Here is a 16,830-nt window from a genome sequence, read left to right as displayed (position 1 = left end):
GCCGACTTTCATCATATAAGAGCGGCGCAAATGTGCTGAATCCATCATGACCTTTCTGATCATCACTACAGTAGGCCGAATCGGCTGCGTAGGGTATTTTCGATGGCTTCAAGTCATTCTCAAACGTTGATAATGGTGCTCGCCAAGCTACGAAAGGACCTTTGAGAAACTTCGGCCGATCATCGCGTAAAGTCATATCCTTTGTTCTGAGATATAATGGTTCTTCTTCCTTAAGCAAGCTTTGCCCAGAAGAGCGAAGAACCAAAACCCCTCTAAATAGAATACATTGATTTTTGACTCACACTAAGTCCCTCTGGAAGAGATCAATGATCCTTATCCAGATAACGAATCTTCAATCGTCTTGATAAATAATCGAGGCACACAACCAAATCTTCATAGCATATCAAGATGCCAATCCCGTTCTATCGTCCCCTACCTGCCAATCCAGGTATATGCGGCAGCCAAACCCTCCCAGAGCAAAAAGCGAATATCCTATCGAGGATAGTCTTTCATTGGGTTACACCAATTATGCGAGCAGGGTATTCCAGACCACTCGAGGCCGAAGGTGAGCAGGCCCACTCTCTGGTGACTGTAGTTGTAGCGACGGTACTGAATTCATCCAACTGGTAGATCTATGGATGTTAACGAGTGGTCTGGAATGTAAAAATGTGAGTCTCCTTCCTACATCAATCACCCGGCTGTTATTTTCTACTGGTCAGTTTCAGCGTGTTACCAACGTGTATGAAATTATAGATCGCCGATCAGCTTCAAGGTCACCTTAATAAACAGTCTGACAGCCGAGAAACTCTTCGACACACATCAGAGAATGAAAAATTGTCTGCGAATGGAAAAGTGAAATCTTCAAATGTAAGAGACAGTATGGCTTTAATTGATACTCTCGATGGATACTCTATCCAAAATCCCTTTGTCAAATTGGAACCAACGTATCCTACTAATTCCAGATTTGGACTTCAAACCTCGAATGATAACTACTACAATAACGATCCCGATATCTCCTCTGGTTCAGCACATCAACTCGGTAACAGTAAATCTGGTCAAGGAAGTTTGTTGAAAGCTATGTATATGACTGTACGGTGGCAATGGTGGAAAGCAGTGATATGTAAAGGTTGTGCAGGTGGGCAAATCAACCTCCGAGCCTCGTGTGACTACGTTCTGACTTTGATGTACTTGCTTACGACTTGTCAAAGCCGGCCTTCAAATCACCGCACCACTAGTCACCCGACTACTTATCGATCAATTAACTCTATCTCACGATAATCAACAAAACCCTTCTGCGGAGTCACCAAGATCTGTGGGGTACATGATCGGTCTGGCATTCGTTTTATTCGTCATGGTTCAGAGTGCTAGTTTATTCTCTTATCAGGCTTTACAGGGAGGTAGCGTAATTGGGTTTATGATGAGGGCTGCGGTGAGCATTCTCGGCGCAAATCGACGAAACATCCAGGAGACGTGCTAATCACTTCGTAATGTTGTAGTTAATCGATCTGATAGGGAGAAAGTCAATGTAAGAATTCCTTCGAAGAGCGAAGAAGGACCAAACATGAGAAATGATGGGAAGAGAAGGCTGACATCGATAACAATGACACTGTAGGAGGTTATCAAGTAGTTCCAAAATCGAATTCACAAGTGGTAAACTCACCACAATGGTTTCAGCAGATGCATCGTTTCTTGTGTGTCAACCGATCCACATCTCCTCAAGATAGCTATTGACTATGAGAATGAAATTTACAGGACTTCTCGGCTCCTATGACCCTCGATCTGGTAGTTCAAGCTATTCAGATTGCTATAGGGTTGGGATTGTTATTTTGGACATTGGGCTATTCAGCTTTAGTCGGTTTGGCCGTAAGTTCATCCTCATCATACCGACTTTGCAAGAGTCAACACCTAATTTTCATTTCATTTACCTCACTTCGTAGATTTTGGCTTTAGCAGGTCCACTTCAAGGTAAGTATGACTACCTTTATCTATATCACTTCCACAGACCTTCTTCGTGGCCGAAAGTAGAACTGAACAGGCCTATATGTACGTCTATTGTAGCATACATGTTTACTCGAATGATCCACACTCGCCAATCTCAATTACAATACGTCGATTCCCGAGTTCGCTTACTCTCAGAGACCATAACGTCTATACGGTCCGTCAAGCTATTCGCATATGTCCAATTCTTTTCGAATAAAGTGAATGAAATGCGGAAGAACGAGTTGATCTATCTTAGGAAAAATGGATTTAACAGAGCTACGATGAACGCTACGATGGCTGTTATACCTACTTTGGCAGCTGTTCGTAAGTGGTCCCACGATCTCAATCTTGTCGTTTTACCATTTCGATAACAAGGTGATATGAAACTGATGTAAGCTGATGAGGATATCACAGTAACATTCGTCACGTATGGCTTGACAGGACACGAGTTGAACGCAGCCATAATTTTCTCGGGATTACAGTATTTCAACGTCTTGAAAACACCTATTTCGTTCTTGCCTATGTGTTTTACTGCTGTAAGCGATGCGTTAGTTGGCACTCGTGAGTTTGCTCACCCAAATTTCACAATTTCACAGACCGCTATCCCTTCAGGAGATGGCCATGGATCTTCGATGCCCCATACTTCATGAAAGATTGGCTGATCGATGCTGATCCTTACCATACAGGTCGGATCGGTGCTTTACTCCGCTCAGAAGAGATCCCACCCAAACTCAACATCAATCATCGATCCAAATATGCTCTCGACGTACGAGGCGATTTCCACTTTGAGAGTCTGCCTGAATCAAACGATAAATCCCAAAGCAGATTAGAACCAGGAAAAGCCGAGAATAATGATAAGGACCCAGAAAGATCTACCATCAAGTCGATTGAATCTTTTGCATTACGAAATATTGATCTAAAAATACCTCAAGGTTAGTCTCTGCATTACCTCTACTCGATCTCCATATGTTAATTTTCACTTATGTTCTTAATGGTGAGATAGGTGCACTGGTCTGCATCGTCGGGAGGGTCGGTACAGGTAAATCAGCCTTACTATCATCTCTGATAGGCGACATGCGTCAATTGGACGGTCATATAGTATTTGGTGGATCAGTAAGCTATGGTGGGTATCTCGAGCCAAATCAAGCCAGCCCTTTTCTCTTTTGGAAACACATACTGAACTTCCACTGATTATGGGATGATTGAGTAGTACCTCAACAAGCTTGGATCCATGCTGGTAGTATTCGAGACAATATCACTTTTTCTGCCACATCCAAAGAAATCGATTTCGGTAGGTTGGGAGATGTCATCGATGCTTGTGCTTTAAGGAGCGATATTGATGCGATGAACCATGGTGATCTGTAAGTACTCCTTGGAGACGGGCATCAACATCTAATCTAGTCTGTCAGCTAATCAGTCGGGGAATGGTACAGCACGAATGTCGGTGAGAAAGGTTTGCTCCTCTCAGGAGGTCAACGTCAAAGACTTTCTCTCGCAAGAGCTGCATACTCGCATTCCGACATCGTGCTGCTCGATGATCCCTTATCAGCAGTCGATGCGAATGTCTCGCATCATATCTTGAAAGAGTGTATACTCGGTGAATTGATGAGGGATCGAACGAGGTTGATCGTCACTCATCAGATGGATATTCTACCTCATGCGGATCTGGTATTAGTGATGGACCGTGATAGTGAAGGTGATGGTAAGATAGTTCAGCAGGGTACTTACAGTGTAAGTCCACAATACACCTTCTATCTCTTCCTGCATTAAGCTTGTATCTTCTGCACCAATACTGACAACGATGCTAACACCGCGATTGTAGGATCTGAAAATGCAGGAAGGTCCATTCCGCTCCTTTATCTCGGAATACTCGTCCGAACCTTCCCCTGCTACACCTACTCACAGACCTGCAAGATCCAAAACCACATCTACAACCATCAAGGAAAGTAAGAAAGACAAGTCTTCAGGGGTCGATACAATGGAAGAAGATCGTCAGATTGGATCTATACCTTGGTCTGTTTATATCACCTACTTCAAATCTATGGGCACTATCCTATGGCCATTTACGTTTGGGTCAATGCTACTTCTTACTCAGGCTGCTTCAGTTGGTAATAGTATATGGCTCGGTTGGTGGTCTGGTGACAAGTTTGAGGGTTTGGGTCAAGGTGGATATATGGGTATATATGGTGGTAAGCAACCACAGCGGAACTTACATATCCTCAATACCAATCTGACTGAGATCACGTCTCTAACGACTGTAGCACTGGGTGTAGCAATTGGGTTTTTCACTGTAAGTCTCTCTTTCCGACCTATGCTATTAACACTAAAAATTCACTTGTATGATTCGGACCCTCTTTCAGTGGGGTGCATCTTACACAATGTTTGTAGCTGGTTTGAAAGCTTCTTACCGACTATTCGAGCAAGCTTGGGCACACGTCATGAGGGCTCCAGTAAGATGGCACGATCAGACCCCTGTGAGTACGCTCAAAGGAAAGGGACATATGAGCTTACTCCGCTTCATATATCTACAGAGTGGCAGAATCATCAATCGGCTTTCTAAAGGTAAATCGACGGCAGATTCCTTCATCATCTGTTCGGTTGAGTTGACTGGATCGTGGTATAGACATCGAGATGCTTGATGACAGAATGGCTTTCTCCTGGGAGACATTACTTGTGTAAGCATTTCCTCCTTTCACCTATGACTGTGATTTTTCGAAAAGCTTACATATAGAAATTCATAGCAACGCTTTGGCAGCCGTAGGAACATTTGGACTGATCCTATATACCTACCCATGGCTGGGTATTGCTTTTATCCCGTTATGTCTTTTCTATGTGAGTACTAATGCCATTTCTCGGTAGTGATAAGATATGTAACATATATGTAACATAGGCTGAGAATGGGATACTACTTAGTGGCTTTGTGGGGGATATTATCGCCAAACGTCCAGGGAAGTCAAGAGGATTGACTCGATAACCAGATCTCAAATATATAGTTCATTCGGAGAACAGGTAGTTTCCAACAGATCCCTAAAGTTACAGAGATGTAGTACATTGCTAATTCCGTTGGTTCTCGTGAAGCTTGCTGGGCTTTCGGTCATTCGAGCATTCGGTAAACAAGATACTTTCGAAGAGAGGATGCAAAAAGCCATAAATGTCGAGGGTGTAAGTTGAATGATTCTGATAGCAATTGATTGTAGAAAGAGGCAATCTGAGGGTACTGATTGTTTGTATTCTTGGTAGCGCGCTTACATCTTGACAGTCAGTGGATCCTTCGAGTCCCTTCCATTAGTGTTGAAAATGAATTTTGTCTGGGTGAACTGATGACCTATTCGAAATCACTTCAGCTGGTGATTCAACGGTAAGTCCCATACACTTGAACCAGTCATATCACTAACCACTTTTACAGATGGCTAGGTGTCCGACTTGATTTGTCTTCTAACTTGTTGATATTGGTAAGCAGGTTGAAGACAGACCTTTTTTTTTTCTTGTAAGCCATCGAGATTACTGTCTGACGATATGAGATTGTAGCTCATCGCAATATTCGGTATATTATTCCGCAATTCCGTCGACCCAGCTTCGTTCGGAGTGGTTTTCTCATATGCATTAGCAGCCGCTCAACTTTTCTCCAACCTAGTCTCCCTATACGCTCAGGTAGAGCTCGAAATGGTAAGATTATCTTCCTTTCAACCTTTGCTCACTCAGGTCTCGTTGTGGTAAGTTGGTGAACTTACCGAACCCTTTCATCCTACCAGAATAATGCAGAACGTATACTACATTACACCACTCTCCCCTCTGAGCCCCCTCCCTATACTTCTCAAGACCCCCCAACCGGCACCTGGCCGACCGAGGGTGAAATCATATTCAAAAACGTCTCTCTCCGATATTCCGAGAACGGTCCGTGGGTATTGAAGAAGTTGAATTTCCACATTGAGGCAGGGGAGAAGGTAGGTGTGATTGGACGAACAGGTGCTGGGAAAAGTAGTTTGGTAGGCGCTATCATGAGGATGAACGATATCAAAGGTGAGATCAGGGTTGATGGGTTGGATCTAAAACAAATCGGGATAGATAGTGTAAGTTTTCCAAAATCACATTTTCTCGAACAGACAAGAAACGGCATGTCAGTTGAATTGTTTTGATGCATGGATAGGTAAGAGAAAGAATAGGAATCATACCTCAAGATGCATTCCTATTCGAAGGAACAATCAGGTGAGTCAATACACCATCACTGCAGCATTCACCAACTACAGCTGTATCTTATCAATCCATTCTAATCCGGTGTTTTCGCAAATAGACAAAATCTAGATCCTCTTTCGATTCATTCCGACCATTATCTCAATTCTCTCCTCTCCTTAATCCATTCAGATCCATTACTACCTTCGTCTCAATCAACCAAAGACAAGTTCAAATTGGATTCTCAAGTAAACTCGGAGGGTACCAATTTAAGTGCGGGTGAGAAACAACTTTGTATGTTGCAAAACTTGTCTGTCTGTCATTCGCTGCCACTATGCTAATGGGAGGGCTTCCAGTGGCTCTCATCCGAGCTTTAGCAAGAAATACAAAGATCCTCTTACTTGACGAAGCTACTTCTTCCGTTGATCCCGAAACGGACGCTTTGATCCAACGTATAATCCAGAATCACATGAACGGAGTTACTGTACGTTGACCTTCTTTATCACAATAATAAACCCAAATATCATATTTGCGCTGATGTCTATACTGTATACTTTGTTACAGTTGATATCGATAGCACATAAATTACAGACTGTAGCGTATTACGATAGGATCTTGGTCTTAGATCAAGGTAGAGTAGTAGAGGTAAGTGCTGGACCTATATTTATTCTGAATGACTTTGTATCTGATGACTGGGGTAGTACGATACAGCCTTAGGTCTATATGATATACGAGATTCGATTTTCCGTCAACTATGTGATAGAGTGGTAAGTCGTCTCAACTTGGACCTGTCTAATATGATCTCCAGTCATCCTCCATGTGATCCAGCTGATTACTTCGTGGTGAACTAGCAACTCGGTCGAACCGATTTGCTGCGTCTGCGACACGATGCCTTATACGCCCTTCAAGCTTCTCGAGACGACAAGTCCCTGTTCAACCATTACAGTATTGCTGAAGCCTGGGTACAAAATGGTGGTGTGAGAGTATCGGAGTATAGGTCATGAATGGTACACTTCTGTAGAGAGGTAGATAGATGCCATTCGGGGAAGATGGTTATTGGACAGGATCAGCAGTCGGGAAGTCACATATATGTAAGCAGCTAGTATCTTCAAATCGGGTGAATCCATTATCGTTTTATATAATCAGTAATTATAGTAAGCAAGTCAGTATCACACAAAATCCAATGACAAATACATCCTTCTGTTCAAAGATCTACAATAGAACGTTTACAGTAGATGCTAAGATATGCAATTTTCAACCTGTCAACCGTGTATTTAGTCTGCTCTGATCTGACTTAACCATCTTCCAACCCTTCCCAACCTCTTTTAATTTGTACACTGACCTCTCCATCCCTTCTTGATATACTCATCCCTCCAATCGCATTGCTAGAAATGGCATTTTCCAATTTCAGATAGGCGATTTTTGTCAATTCTAGTATTTCTTTATCGCTCGAATCTTCATGTACATGAACAGCCAAAGTGACCACTAAAGGTGCCCCATCATCCTCCTTCCTTCCATTTGAGCTGGAAGGTACACCGTAAGGTGAAGGATAATGCAGATGATCGTCGAAGGATGTCTGACGAGAGGGTGTACTGGGAGGAGAGAAGAACTTGGACGATGATTCCAATTTGGGCGAAGATGCTAGTGATCCTGGACGACTGTGCGAGGGCGATGGGGGATATCGATCTTCGTAGGAACCTTTGCCTGCTGTGATGGTCCAGCACCTCATCGTTCCCAGTCCCAGCACTCGACGATCCTCTTTGATCTCCTTGAGAGCTTTACGAAGAGAAATCATCTGGGTTTGGGAGGGGGATGGAGCTGTCTGCAATAAGACATGCGCAAATGCCACGGTTGGTGGGTAAGATAGTGCACATGTGAGGATGGTAAGAATGAGGGAGATGAAGGAGTCTAATGAATGAAGTGCCGATCTGTACATGTCGACGTCAGCTTACGGATGTAGAATGCTACTTGATAGAGACCAAAGAGGTAGTGGGCCACTAATTTGATCAGAGAAACGGAACGAATACTCACGGTGGTACAAGCAATGTGCTTAGCCCTATACCTGCACTGACTCCCGCTATGGTCAAGCTGAAAGGATTGGCAAGAAATGACGAGAATTTCGATACGAAAGGTAAGGAGAGGTACGACGAGGTGAGGAAGAGTGATCCAACGGCTATAAGGCAGATGTCAGATCAATGATTCCTCTTTCCAAAGCCAATTTGGTACAAAATTCGCTCACCATCAACCAATTTTCCATGGTTACCCAAAGCAGCCCCCCCAAACGTACTAGCCAGCGCTGCACAACCTAACAGGAAATGTGGAAAATCCCTATACGACATCGAGAGAGATCAGTTCTGCATGCCTATACAAAGAACTGTATACTGGCTGACTCACCTCTCATCGCCTTCCATGACTGACTCACCATGTCCATGACCTCCTAACGAGTGATCATGAGCACCCGAGCCAAGAATGACTTGCTCTATGGCTTCTTTCGCTATATAGACAGCTGAGAATACCAGGAATAATGATTGTGTGAAATACAACAAAGAGATGTATCTCGAAGGCCTATACGTTTGAAATTGAAGTTTATCAGCTTGCTCTTCCTTTTGCTCAATGAGCGAGATATCAGACTACGAGCTGCACTCACCCATACGGTCTACGTATGGAATTCCATCCTTGCCCCTGTTGCCTAGCGACCATCTCGACCGCTACACCTAGCGCATCGAAAACCACTAGATATCCGACACCTGCTAGCGACCTCCACCCTGACATTTGACCTTCCACCCATAATCCTGCTCCGATCAGGAACTCTAATATAGCGAAAGACAGTAAAAATTGCTTTCTCGGATCGGATTTTGATGGCGGTAAGGGTGACAATGTAGGAGATGCTGCGCTTAACGCCGAGACACCTAGAGAGGGCATGGGGACCGGTGCAGGTGTAGCTTCTGGACCTGGAGTGGTGGGTGGTTTAGGTGATGGTGAGGTAGCGAGCGTAGGATTGGTCTGAGTGGGATCGAGGAATGAGAAGAAATTGTGCGATAATGAGTGTTTGTGCTATGTCACCTGTTAGTGTATTCAGGATTATAATGGCCATATCAGTGTTACTCACATGGTGTCCTCTCCTCTTACTTCTTTTCACACCTTCCGGAGTCTGCAGACCATTCTCATCCTGAGGAGCAGCAGCCTGACCGAAACTCCAATTACCTGTACCTCCAAATACATTTCTTTCTCCGCCTGCGCTCGGTATGAGACTTTCGGTAGGCTGCACAGGGCTCTCCATCAACAGGGGACTTCCATTGGGTCTTTGAGGTATAGGATTTCCAGGTTGAGGAAAGAACAACGAGAGGTTTCTAGCGTGTATACCATGTTGAGGGGTAGGTTCGAATTTTCTTTCATTGATTCTCGTTCCCAGAGGTGAAGGCACTTCTAAAGAGGTTCTTCTACCCCATGAAGAAGAAGGATTCAGTCCGGCTGATGAAGGTGTAGCTTCGATGGATTGCCAAGCGGGTGAAGAAGGTGCATTTTCAGCAGAAGCATTGAAATTCAACCTTGGTCTAAGCGATGCTAACAGTTCGCCTAATGCATCCTCCTCTTCTTCTATGGATGGTCCCCCGTGTCCCATCTCCGTCGGTGAAGTCAGAGAAGGCATCAGCATTCCAGATATGTTCAATCCTTTGGCTGAACCTGGTTGTGAGCTACCGGTGGTGGATGCTGATCCAGGTATGGGCACTATCTCATCTTCGTCTGGGTCACCCATTCCTGTCGCCTTGCGCAGAAAGATCGGAGGCGGAGGTGGTGCTCTGTTACCTGTATTGGACCGTCGACGTGAGAAGGGTGTAGGCGAAGAGATCGCATTGGAATGTGACAGTGTTGGATCAACGGCTAATGCAGGTGCCGCACTAGCTTTCCCTTTACCTTTGGGAGTTTCGTTTCCATTGGATCTAAGGCCATCTGGGGAGAAGAGATCTCCATTTATGTTCTCCTGGTCTTCTGACATTGAGTACGAGTAGATATAGGGAGAGTTGATTGAAGAGCGTCTAGAAGCGTAAGACTGTTCGGGTGTAGGGAGCGTGGTTTCCGCGGTGGAAGTTGAAGATGTGGGAGAGGATGTTGTCGGCATTGAATAACGTGAACGGGAATAACTTGACACCTGGTCGATGAATATGAATGTACAATGATGATGCTGAACCGAGATGAATGAAAGTGGTGTATATGAGGTGTCCTTGTACGGCCGAACAACGCTAGGACTTCTTTCGGAGCAGTTAATGATGGTGACGATGATGAAAGGACAGCCGATAGTCTGTCGACAGTGGAAGAGACGCGTCAGGGATGTCCGATGATCCAAGACGTTTGATGCTGTGTACCGATGTTCGTCTTGTCGTCTTGTCGCACGAGCGGAATGATTCTATGTTATATAGTGAGATGGATGACGTCCCTGCATGGATATCAAGCTGGGAAAGGAGGGGAAAAAGTCGAGATGCTGATCCAACTACGAGTATTTCCTTTCACGCACGTTCCAGTCCCGATGCCAGCTCAACCGGGTCGCGGATCGCGGGATCACAATCACACGCCAAGCTCGCCGTATGTAGACTCGAGCAAGCGATGTCTTGCAGCAATCTGATGACTAGGATGTTCGCTGATAACAAGGAAGCCTACCCGAATGGTATATCAGTCTATTTTACAGTATCAATCTATCATCTGTCAACTATTATCTGTACGAGACGAGTCTTAATTTCTTTTGAGCTTGGGGTCGCGTCTGGGTCCCATACATGTATGCACCTAAAACCATGTGGCACGTGATCCAGCCTACAAATTCATGTGCATGTTCGCATACATACAAATCCACATCCTATCATATGATCTGTCTCTAGAGATGCCATTTACTACTTCCGCGGCAACCATACTGTTTGCCTAGTCCCACCAGAACTTGCCAAACCATTTCCAGAATCCTTTCGTAGGTGTAGGGGGATCCTCGGGGTTCGCATCTGCGATAGCGATCAATTGGCCGACAGGTACTTCAATGAGGGGAATGATCTTAGTTCGTTTCCATAATTTGTATCCGAAATAGAAAACGATCATAAAGATGACAGAGAAGTAGCTGGAGAAGAAATCGGAGACATCCCAATTTCCTGGCAACTGTGGAATCAAATCAAGTTCACAGAAAGATCTCATCAGCGTCAGTACCACTTGGAAAGTTGATTTTCAACTTACGAAGCTGTAAAATCCACCGGTTATCAAAACCAAAAATGATCCTCCAAGGGTATAGTACGAGAGGAAAGGCTGGAGAGGTGCCGACCAAGGTAATTTGTGAGATTGAATATCTTGAGCTTTCATCCCTTGTCGAACTCTTAATGATAAGAAACCAATCACCATCCAGATACATAAAGTTGATGAAGAGTTGATGTTGGTCAACCAACTGAAGACGGTCGAAGCCCCACTACTGACTGACATGAAGGCTAAAGCCTGGAAAGATCCTTGTGCAATCACAGCCAAGTACGGTATGCCGAATCTTGATACCCTCGTGAAGATTTTCGGTGCTTTACCATCTAAAGCTAGAGCGTATAGTGACCTTGAACCGACCAACATTCCGTGATTACCTGAGGACCAAGCTGAAGTGATAATCACCGCATTGATTATACTAGGTAGAACCTTGACTCCCGCTCGCTGAGCAGCAATGACGAATGGCGAAGAAGCAGCCGTACCAGTAGAATGCAATAGGTTCGGATCGTTATATGGTACAATCAAACCGACGATGAATAAAGTGACCATGTAGAAGACGAACACCCGGATGAACACGTGTTTAGCAGCTTTGGGAACGTTCCGACGAGGGTTTTTGGTCTCGGCAGCGGCTATAGCGAGTGATTCGACTCCGGAGAACGCATAGACAGCGTTGATCAAGGTCAACCAGAACCCCGCCTAAATTCGGGAGATCAGTACAATACCATATCCGTAAGATATCTCTTGTCACTCACAAATTTCCCACCCGCTGTACCGGTATAATAGTAGCCTTGACCAAAAGCACCCCCATCTTTCCAATATCTAAATCCAATCCTGTCTGATCCCGGTATACCCCCGAGATCGTATATCAGTCCGAAGAGGATAAGTCCAAGGATCAGAGCGATCTTCAATACCGCACAGATGAGTTCGACTTCGCCATAGATTCGAATGAGAAATAAGTTGGTCATGAAGGTGACGACTACCGTAATAAGCAGACAAAATCAACATACGGTACACAGTGTATTCTCCTTGAATGATGCAACCCTGTGTTGGGCAACACTCACATATACAGATAGCGATCCAAATAGCAGGGCTCAAGTCTGTCCAATAAGTCATGACAACAGCTACTGCTGACCATTCTGCCGGTACAGAAACAACTGAGCCATAGAACGTACACCAACCGATAGCAAATCCCAGGGCAGGGTCGAAGAAGAGATCCGCTTGACTGACGAAAGCACCTGAGATAGGTGCTAGGGCAGATAATTCTGCTAAACAGCCCATGACGGACATGACGAGTGTCCCAACCGCTCCATAACCTATCAGCGTACCTACGGGTCCGGCACGACTGATCGATTTGCCTGAACCCAGGAAAAGTCCGGTACCTATGGCTCCGGCAAGGGCAATCATCTACAGTATCACACATCACAGTCAGCCTTGTATATATCAGTAGAAACACAGGAAATGATGACTTACCTGGATATGTCGTTGGGCTAAACCACGATGTACTTTTTCGTCCCGGACCAATGCAGGATCGACCCCTTCAGGAATGATAGTATAGTGTTTATCGGTAGCTTCGTCGCCTTCGACAGCGTTGACGCCCACTTCTACATCATATGCGGTCGAGAGGTAGGCGTCCGCTTTGTTCTCGCCTGATATAGACGGATCATGGGCTATACCCGATAGATCCTTTTCTTGATGGATGTTCGTAGTCATCATATAGCTCTTCAATAATTACTTATCAAGTATGACAACTTAGGAGGGGTGTCTGAAGTCAATGCTCTCATGATGCATGTATATATGGATCTGGGGAGTCAAGGGGCTGCTTATCTTTCAAGAATCGTCATGATCTCGAATACCGTAGCCGACGGATGATCGATATATCTATCATTGATACCATCACATGATGCTGCTCTGCACTACTCACATCTTACTATACTCGTCTCCTAATTCGATTGGTTGTCCAAACGTTATCCATCCAACGGCCAAGACAATCTAAAAATAAACTACCGGTCGCCTATTCCCTTATCATTACTTGAGTAATTGGTGCACCTAGTGTACTCCACGTGCTGCAGTCACACCTGACTTCTTCAGTCCGTTCCCCCATGATGCACCTGTGAAGTCACCGGAAATGACCACTGGTATTTCGTGAGAAAAGATAACGTACTGTTTACCGTCCTGTACCGGATCGGACATTTCCAAGAGGGCTGCGCTGATGTTGTAGATCTCGGTAAATTGACTTCCGCTATTTATACGAGGATACCATTGGCCAAGTCACTCGTAGCTTCTGCTGTGAATAGCATCACTAGCGTAATACCTTACCAGTAGTAGTACGACGTTGTAATAGTATCTGTTGCCGACGCTTGTGTCCATGCTGTTCACGTTATCGCAAGCTCAGCACATGAATGTCATGCACTGTACGTATGTATCGAAGTTCCACTACAAATCTTGCCCTCCCCAGATAGTATACATTCGCTATTCTGCTAAATTTCAAGAGGCGCACTTCGAAGAGTCGTAGCGGAATACTGTATTGGTTCAGTATGCAGAGTAATCAAGCAGGTCGAGCGAAAGTCGTTTTGGAGAGGGTCACGCCAGAGACGTTGTGAGTTCAACGTACCTATCCCTCTCCTCTGTCATGTATTCTGAGCCATGCTTGAATACCCCCATTGCAGGACTCAATATGCTCCTCGGCTAGCAGCTATGACGACCTCACACATCTTGAACCATAATCGATCTATCAATTTCCTGCATCCCTTCACATCCCATCAAGCTACTGAGCTATTCCTCAAGACTTCATCATACCTATTGTTAGACGGACCAGGAAGGGTGATAATGTGGGTAGCGAAATTACCGTCAGAAGAATCCAAAGAAGCTTTGGAGAGTGTCGACATGGATGGAAACTTGACGGACAACGCGGAAATAGTGGGCACAGTGCAATTGGCATTCCATACTAGTCCAAACGGGGTGCATAGGTCGGAAGTAAGGAAGTTGATTGTAGATGATAGGTATGAGAGAAGGGGTATAGCAAGGACGTTAATGGATGAATTACAGAGGTATGCGAAGGAGGAAGGAAGTAAACTTTGCGTGAGTAATGCTCTGCAGATCATTTGACCCAGTGATTGAAACAGTACTGATAGTTCAATCGTGTTCTTGTCATTAGCTGTTGGATACCGAGGCAGGTTACGCAGAACACTTCTATACCAAGTTAGGGTGGAAATTATCAGGTTACATACCGAATTACGCTATGACGCCTGACGGGCTGGAGAAAAGAGATGCCGCATTGATGTACTTAGAACTATAATAATCATAGAGAGTGTATAGACAAACATGCATACTTTGCATGGAGTGCGATCCGGGGGTAACACAAGCCACGGTGGCAGGAATATATGAGAATGATTGTCTTTCTGAAAGGGCTTATCACACATTGCTGAAATCCTCTCTTGCCTCAGACCGATCGCTCCTTGCTATCAACATCCTCAATCACCTCGTTAGATCTGATCAATTCACCCTCGTTCACCTCAGCCGCGATACCCCATTTCTGATCTCTGGTAGAAAGGTACAGGATACCCAGAAGACCGATAAATTGAAAAGCTGTAGCTACAGAAGCTGCGATGTTCCCCTTGTGCACCGTAGGTTGTTCGGTCTGCTTGAACAACAGTACTAAAGAATTGCGTCAGCAGTCATTCCATACGCGGAGATGCGAATGAAGGCCACTTACAAGGTAACCAAGCATTGAATGAGACTGATGAGGCAAAATTAGATCAGTCAGTATATTCTCCTCCACAGCTCAGGCCCAAAGTCTTGTTTTTTTCGCTCACATGCAACGGAATTAAAGGTTCCCATCACTATACCCCTCTTCTCTGACGACTCACCAATAATCTCGCTGCACCCTAAGCCGATGTCACACATAATTAGCTATTTCATGTTGGCAAGTATTTGTCTCATTCCCTTACAGGCATATAGTAATCCCGGTGTACAGTTGACAACACCAGACAGATAGTACAACACCCATCTCTCAGCTCGATGGTCGCTATAAACTGGTAGGCCCGCAAGAAGCGCACAATCGATACAATGCCAAAGCTTCATGTCACAATGGGAATCGTTAGTCCATTAAATCGTACTGTATGTAAGTGGTTAAAATGATGTGCGATATCACTTACAGCGACTAAGAGTAATGGTGGCCATCGTTTACCCTTGAGGAAAGTATCACTTATCCAGGCGAATCCCAATGCCGAGACGATTTGAGTCGACCAAATGCCGGATGGATAACTAAACGGAGAGGGTACATCGTCAACCTTGTACTTGATTTTTTCGACAATGTCTAGCACGTCACTTGACTTGACTGAATTTACTAATTGATCTGTTCGACCGAATATTTTGGGTTGGTTGAATATTTGAGCCAGAAAGACATTGACTGTTGAGGATCTACAATAGCGGGAAGTACGACATAGAAGCAGTGAGCTCAGCGCGGTACGGATACTTGGTATGATAGACGAAACAGGGGAATGAGGCTACGATACTCACTTTGCGAGAAGATATAACAGCTATACACCCCCGTGAACAACCAGATATGCCAGGTACTGACAACGTTCCACAGAGCTTTCTTACCCAATCCACCTTTTCTCGGACCATGTCTCCCAGCAGCGCCCAGACGATCCCTCGCCAAATCAATATCATGTTGTTTGAATATCCAATTGGGTTTGATATTCCATGGTAAATCTGGGATAAGGAAGAAGGCAGAAATAGCGATGGGTATAGATATGGCAGCGTCGATCGTGAAAATCCATCTCCATCCAGGCATCGAATGTTTCCCGTTCAACGTTCTATAAACTCCCGCCTGCATCACACCCGAAATGAGGGTACCGGCCGCTGTGGCTGCTTGGAAGATGTTGGAGCGCTTGCCAAGCTCGTCTTTGGTGTACCATGATCCGATCAGGAAGACTACAATATACTTCTGGCTTAGCTAGACCGGAAGAGTATCTTGGAGCAGCTGTACTCACGCAAGCCTGGATAATAAGCACTCTCAAATAGTCCCACCATAAATCGGATGAAACACTGACAAAGGGAAGATTAGACTAGAAAATCACTACAGATACTTGGGGCAGAGAACCTACCAGTTGATGCCAGTTTTTGACCCAAGTGGTACATAAAGTCATGATCGACCATCCAAATTCAAGAGCGAAGACGATACTACATATATGAGAGATACTTAGTAAGATCTCGATTAATGACCAATCGCAATGTACAAGTGGTACCTCACTAGTGTGGCGAGACTCTGTTGAGCAAGATATTCCCAGGGATTTGTCCAATTACATATCCACTGCAACGTCGCACGTATCGTCAGCAAAGTGAGAGGTACTTTAGTTATTGAGAGGTACTTACACAGACCAAGCTGTATTACAATAATTGTATTCGAGGCCGAACATCTTTAGATCCTCTCTACGGGCCGTCGTAAAGGTATCAGTC

General features: G+C 44.8%; 5 protein-coding genes across 5 annotated transcripts; 2 read left to right on the top strand and 3 right to left on the bottom strand.

Moving 5' to 3' along the window:
* Window positions 1–408: 408 nt before the first annotated feature.
* L199_001256 (uncharacterized protein) lies at window positions 409–7,154 on the top strand (the record flags this gene model as incomplete). The annotated part of the gene is made up of 33 exons (XM_064887011.1): window positions 409–565; window positions 631–668; window positions 754–1,135; window positions 1,209–1,429; window positions 1,497–1,525; window positions 1,613–1,691; window positions 1,753–1,863; window positions 1,938–1,965; window positions 2,059–2,304; window positions 2,395–2,541; window positions 2,667–2,912; window positions 2,984–3,103; window positions 3,191–3,341; window positions 3,414–3,711; window positions 3,803–4,169; window positions 4,242–4,270; window positions 4,341–4,454; window positions 4,512–4,542; window positions 4,604–4,655; window positions 4,722–4,812; window positions 4,894–4,989; window positions 5,059–5,142; window positions 5,221–5,238; window positions 5,325–5,338; window positions 5,387–5,432; window positions 5,509–5,646; window positions 5,733–6,050; window positions 6,128–6,186; window positions 6,272–6,444; window positions 6,507–6,634; window positions 6,715–6,795; window positions 6,852–6,917; window positions 7,002–7,154. The coding sequence occupies 33 exons, from the start codon at window positions 409–411 to the stop codon at window positions 7,152–7,154; spliced, it is 4,311 nt and encodes a 1,436-aa protein (XP_064743083.1).
* Window positions 7,155–7,444: 290 nt separating this feature from the next.
* Window positions 7,445–10,270, bottom strand: L199_001255 (uncharacterized protein; the record flags this gene model as incomplete). Its single annotated transcript, XM_064887010.1, has 6 exons — window positions 7,445–8,078; window positions 8,182–8,323; window positions 8,390–8,478; window positions 8,545–8,715; window positions 8,798–9,204; window positions 9,260–10,270. 6 exons carry the CDS (start codon window positions 10,268–10,270, stop codon window positions 7,445–7,447), a joined length of 2,454 nt encoding a protein of 817 aa, XP_064743082.1.
* Window positions 10,271–11,061: 791 nt separating this feature from the next.
* Window positions 11,062–13,080, bottom strand: L199_001254 (uncharacterized protein; the record flags this gene model as incomplete). Its single annotated transcript, XM_064887009.1, has 5 exons — window positions 11,062–11,286; window positions 11,362–12,066; window positions 12,123–12,346; window positions 12,432–12,774; window positions 12,841–13,080. 5 exons carry the CDS (start codon window positions 13,078–13,080, stop codon window positions 11,062–11,064), a joined length of 1,737 nt encoding a protein of 578 aa, XP_064743081.1.
* Window positions 13,081–13,904: 824 nt separating this feature from the next.
* Window positions 13,905–14,665, top strand: L199_001253 (uncharacterized protein; the record flags this gene model as incomplete). The annotated part of the gene is made up of 3 exons (XM_064887008.1): window positions 13,905–13,966; window positions 14,037–14,448; window positions 14,525–14,665. The coding sequence occupies 3 exons, from the start codon at window positions 13,905–13,907 to the stop codon at window positions 14,663–14,665; spliced, it is 615 nt and encodes a 204-aa protein (XP_064743080.1).
* Window positions 14,666–14,809: 144 nt separating this feature from the next.
* On the bottom strand, window positions 14,810–16,790 carry L199_001252 (uncharacterized protein; the record flags this gene model as incomplete). The annotated part of the gene is made up of 11 exons (XM_064887007.1): window positions 14,810–15,024; window positions 15,083–15,106; window positions 15,183–15,254; window positions 15,318–15,444; window positions 15,525–15,633; window positions 15,717–15,789; window positions 15,889–16,305; window positions 16,365–16,419; window positions 16,479–16,554; window positions 16,625–16,684; window positions 16,747–16,790. 11 exons carry the CDS (start codon window positions 16,788–16,790, stop codon window positions 14,810–14,812), a joined length of 1,272 nt encoding a protein of 423 aa, XP_064743079.1.
* Window positions 16,791–16,830: the final 40 nt, after the last annotated feature.

The sequence above is a fragment of the Kwoniella botswanensis genome, chromosome 1 (assembly GCF_036426115.1).
Source record: "Kwoniella botswanensis chromosome 1, complete sequence".
In the NCBI taxonomy this organism is placed as follows: Eukaryota; Fungi; Basidiomycota; class Tremellomycetes; order Tremellales; family Cryptococcaceae; genus Kwoniella; species Kwoniella botswanensis.
The sequence above is the reverse complement of the archived record's forward strand: the minus strand, read 5'-3'. Positions and strand labels throughout refer to the sequence as shown.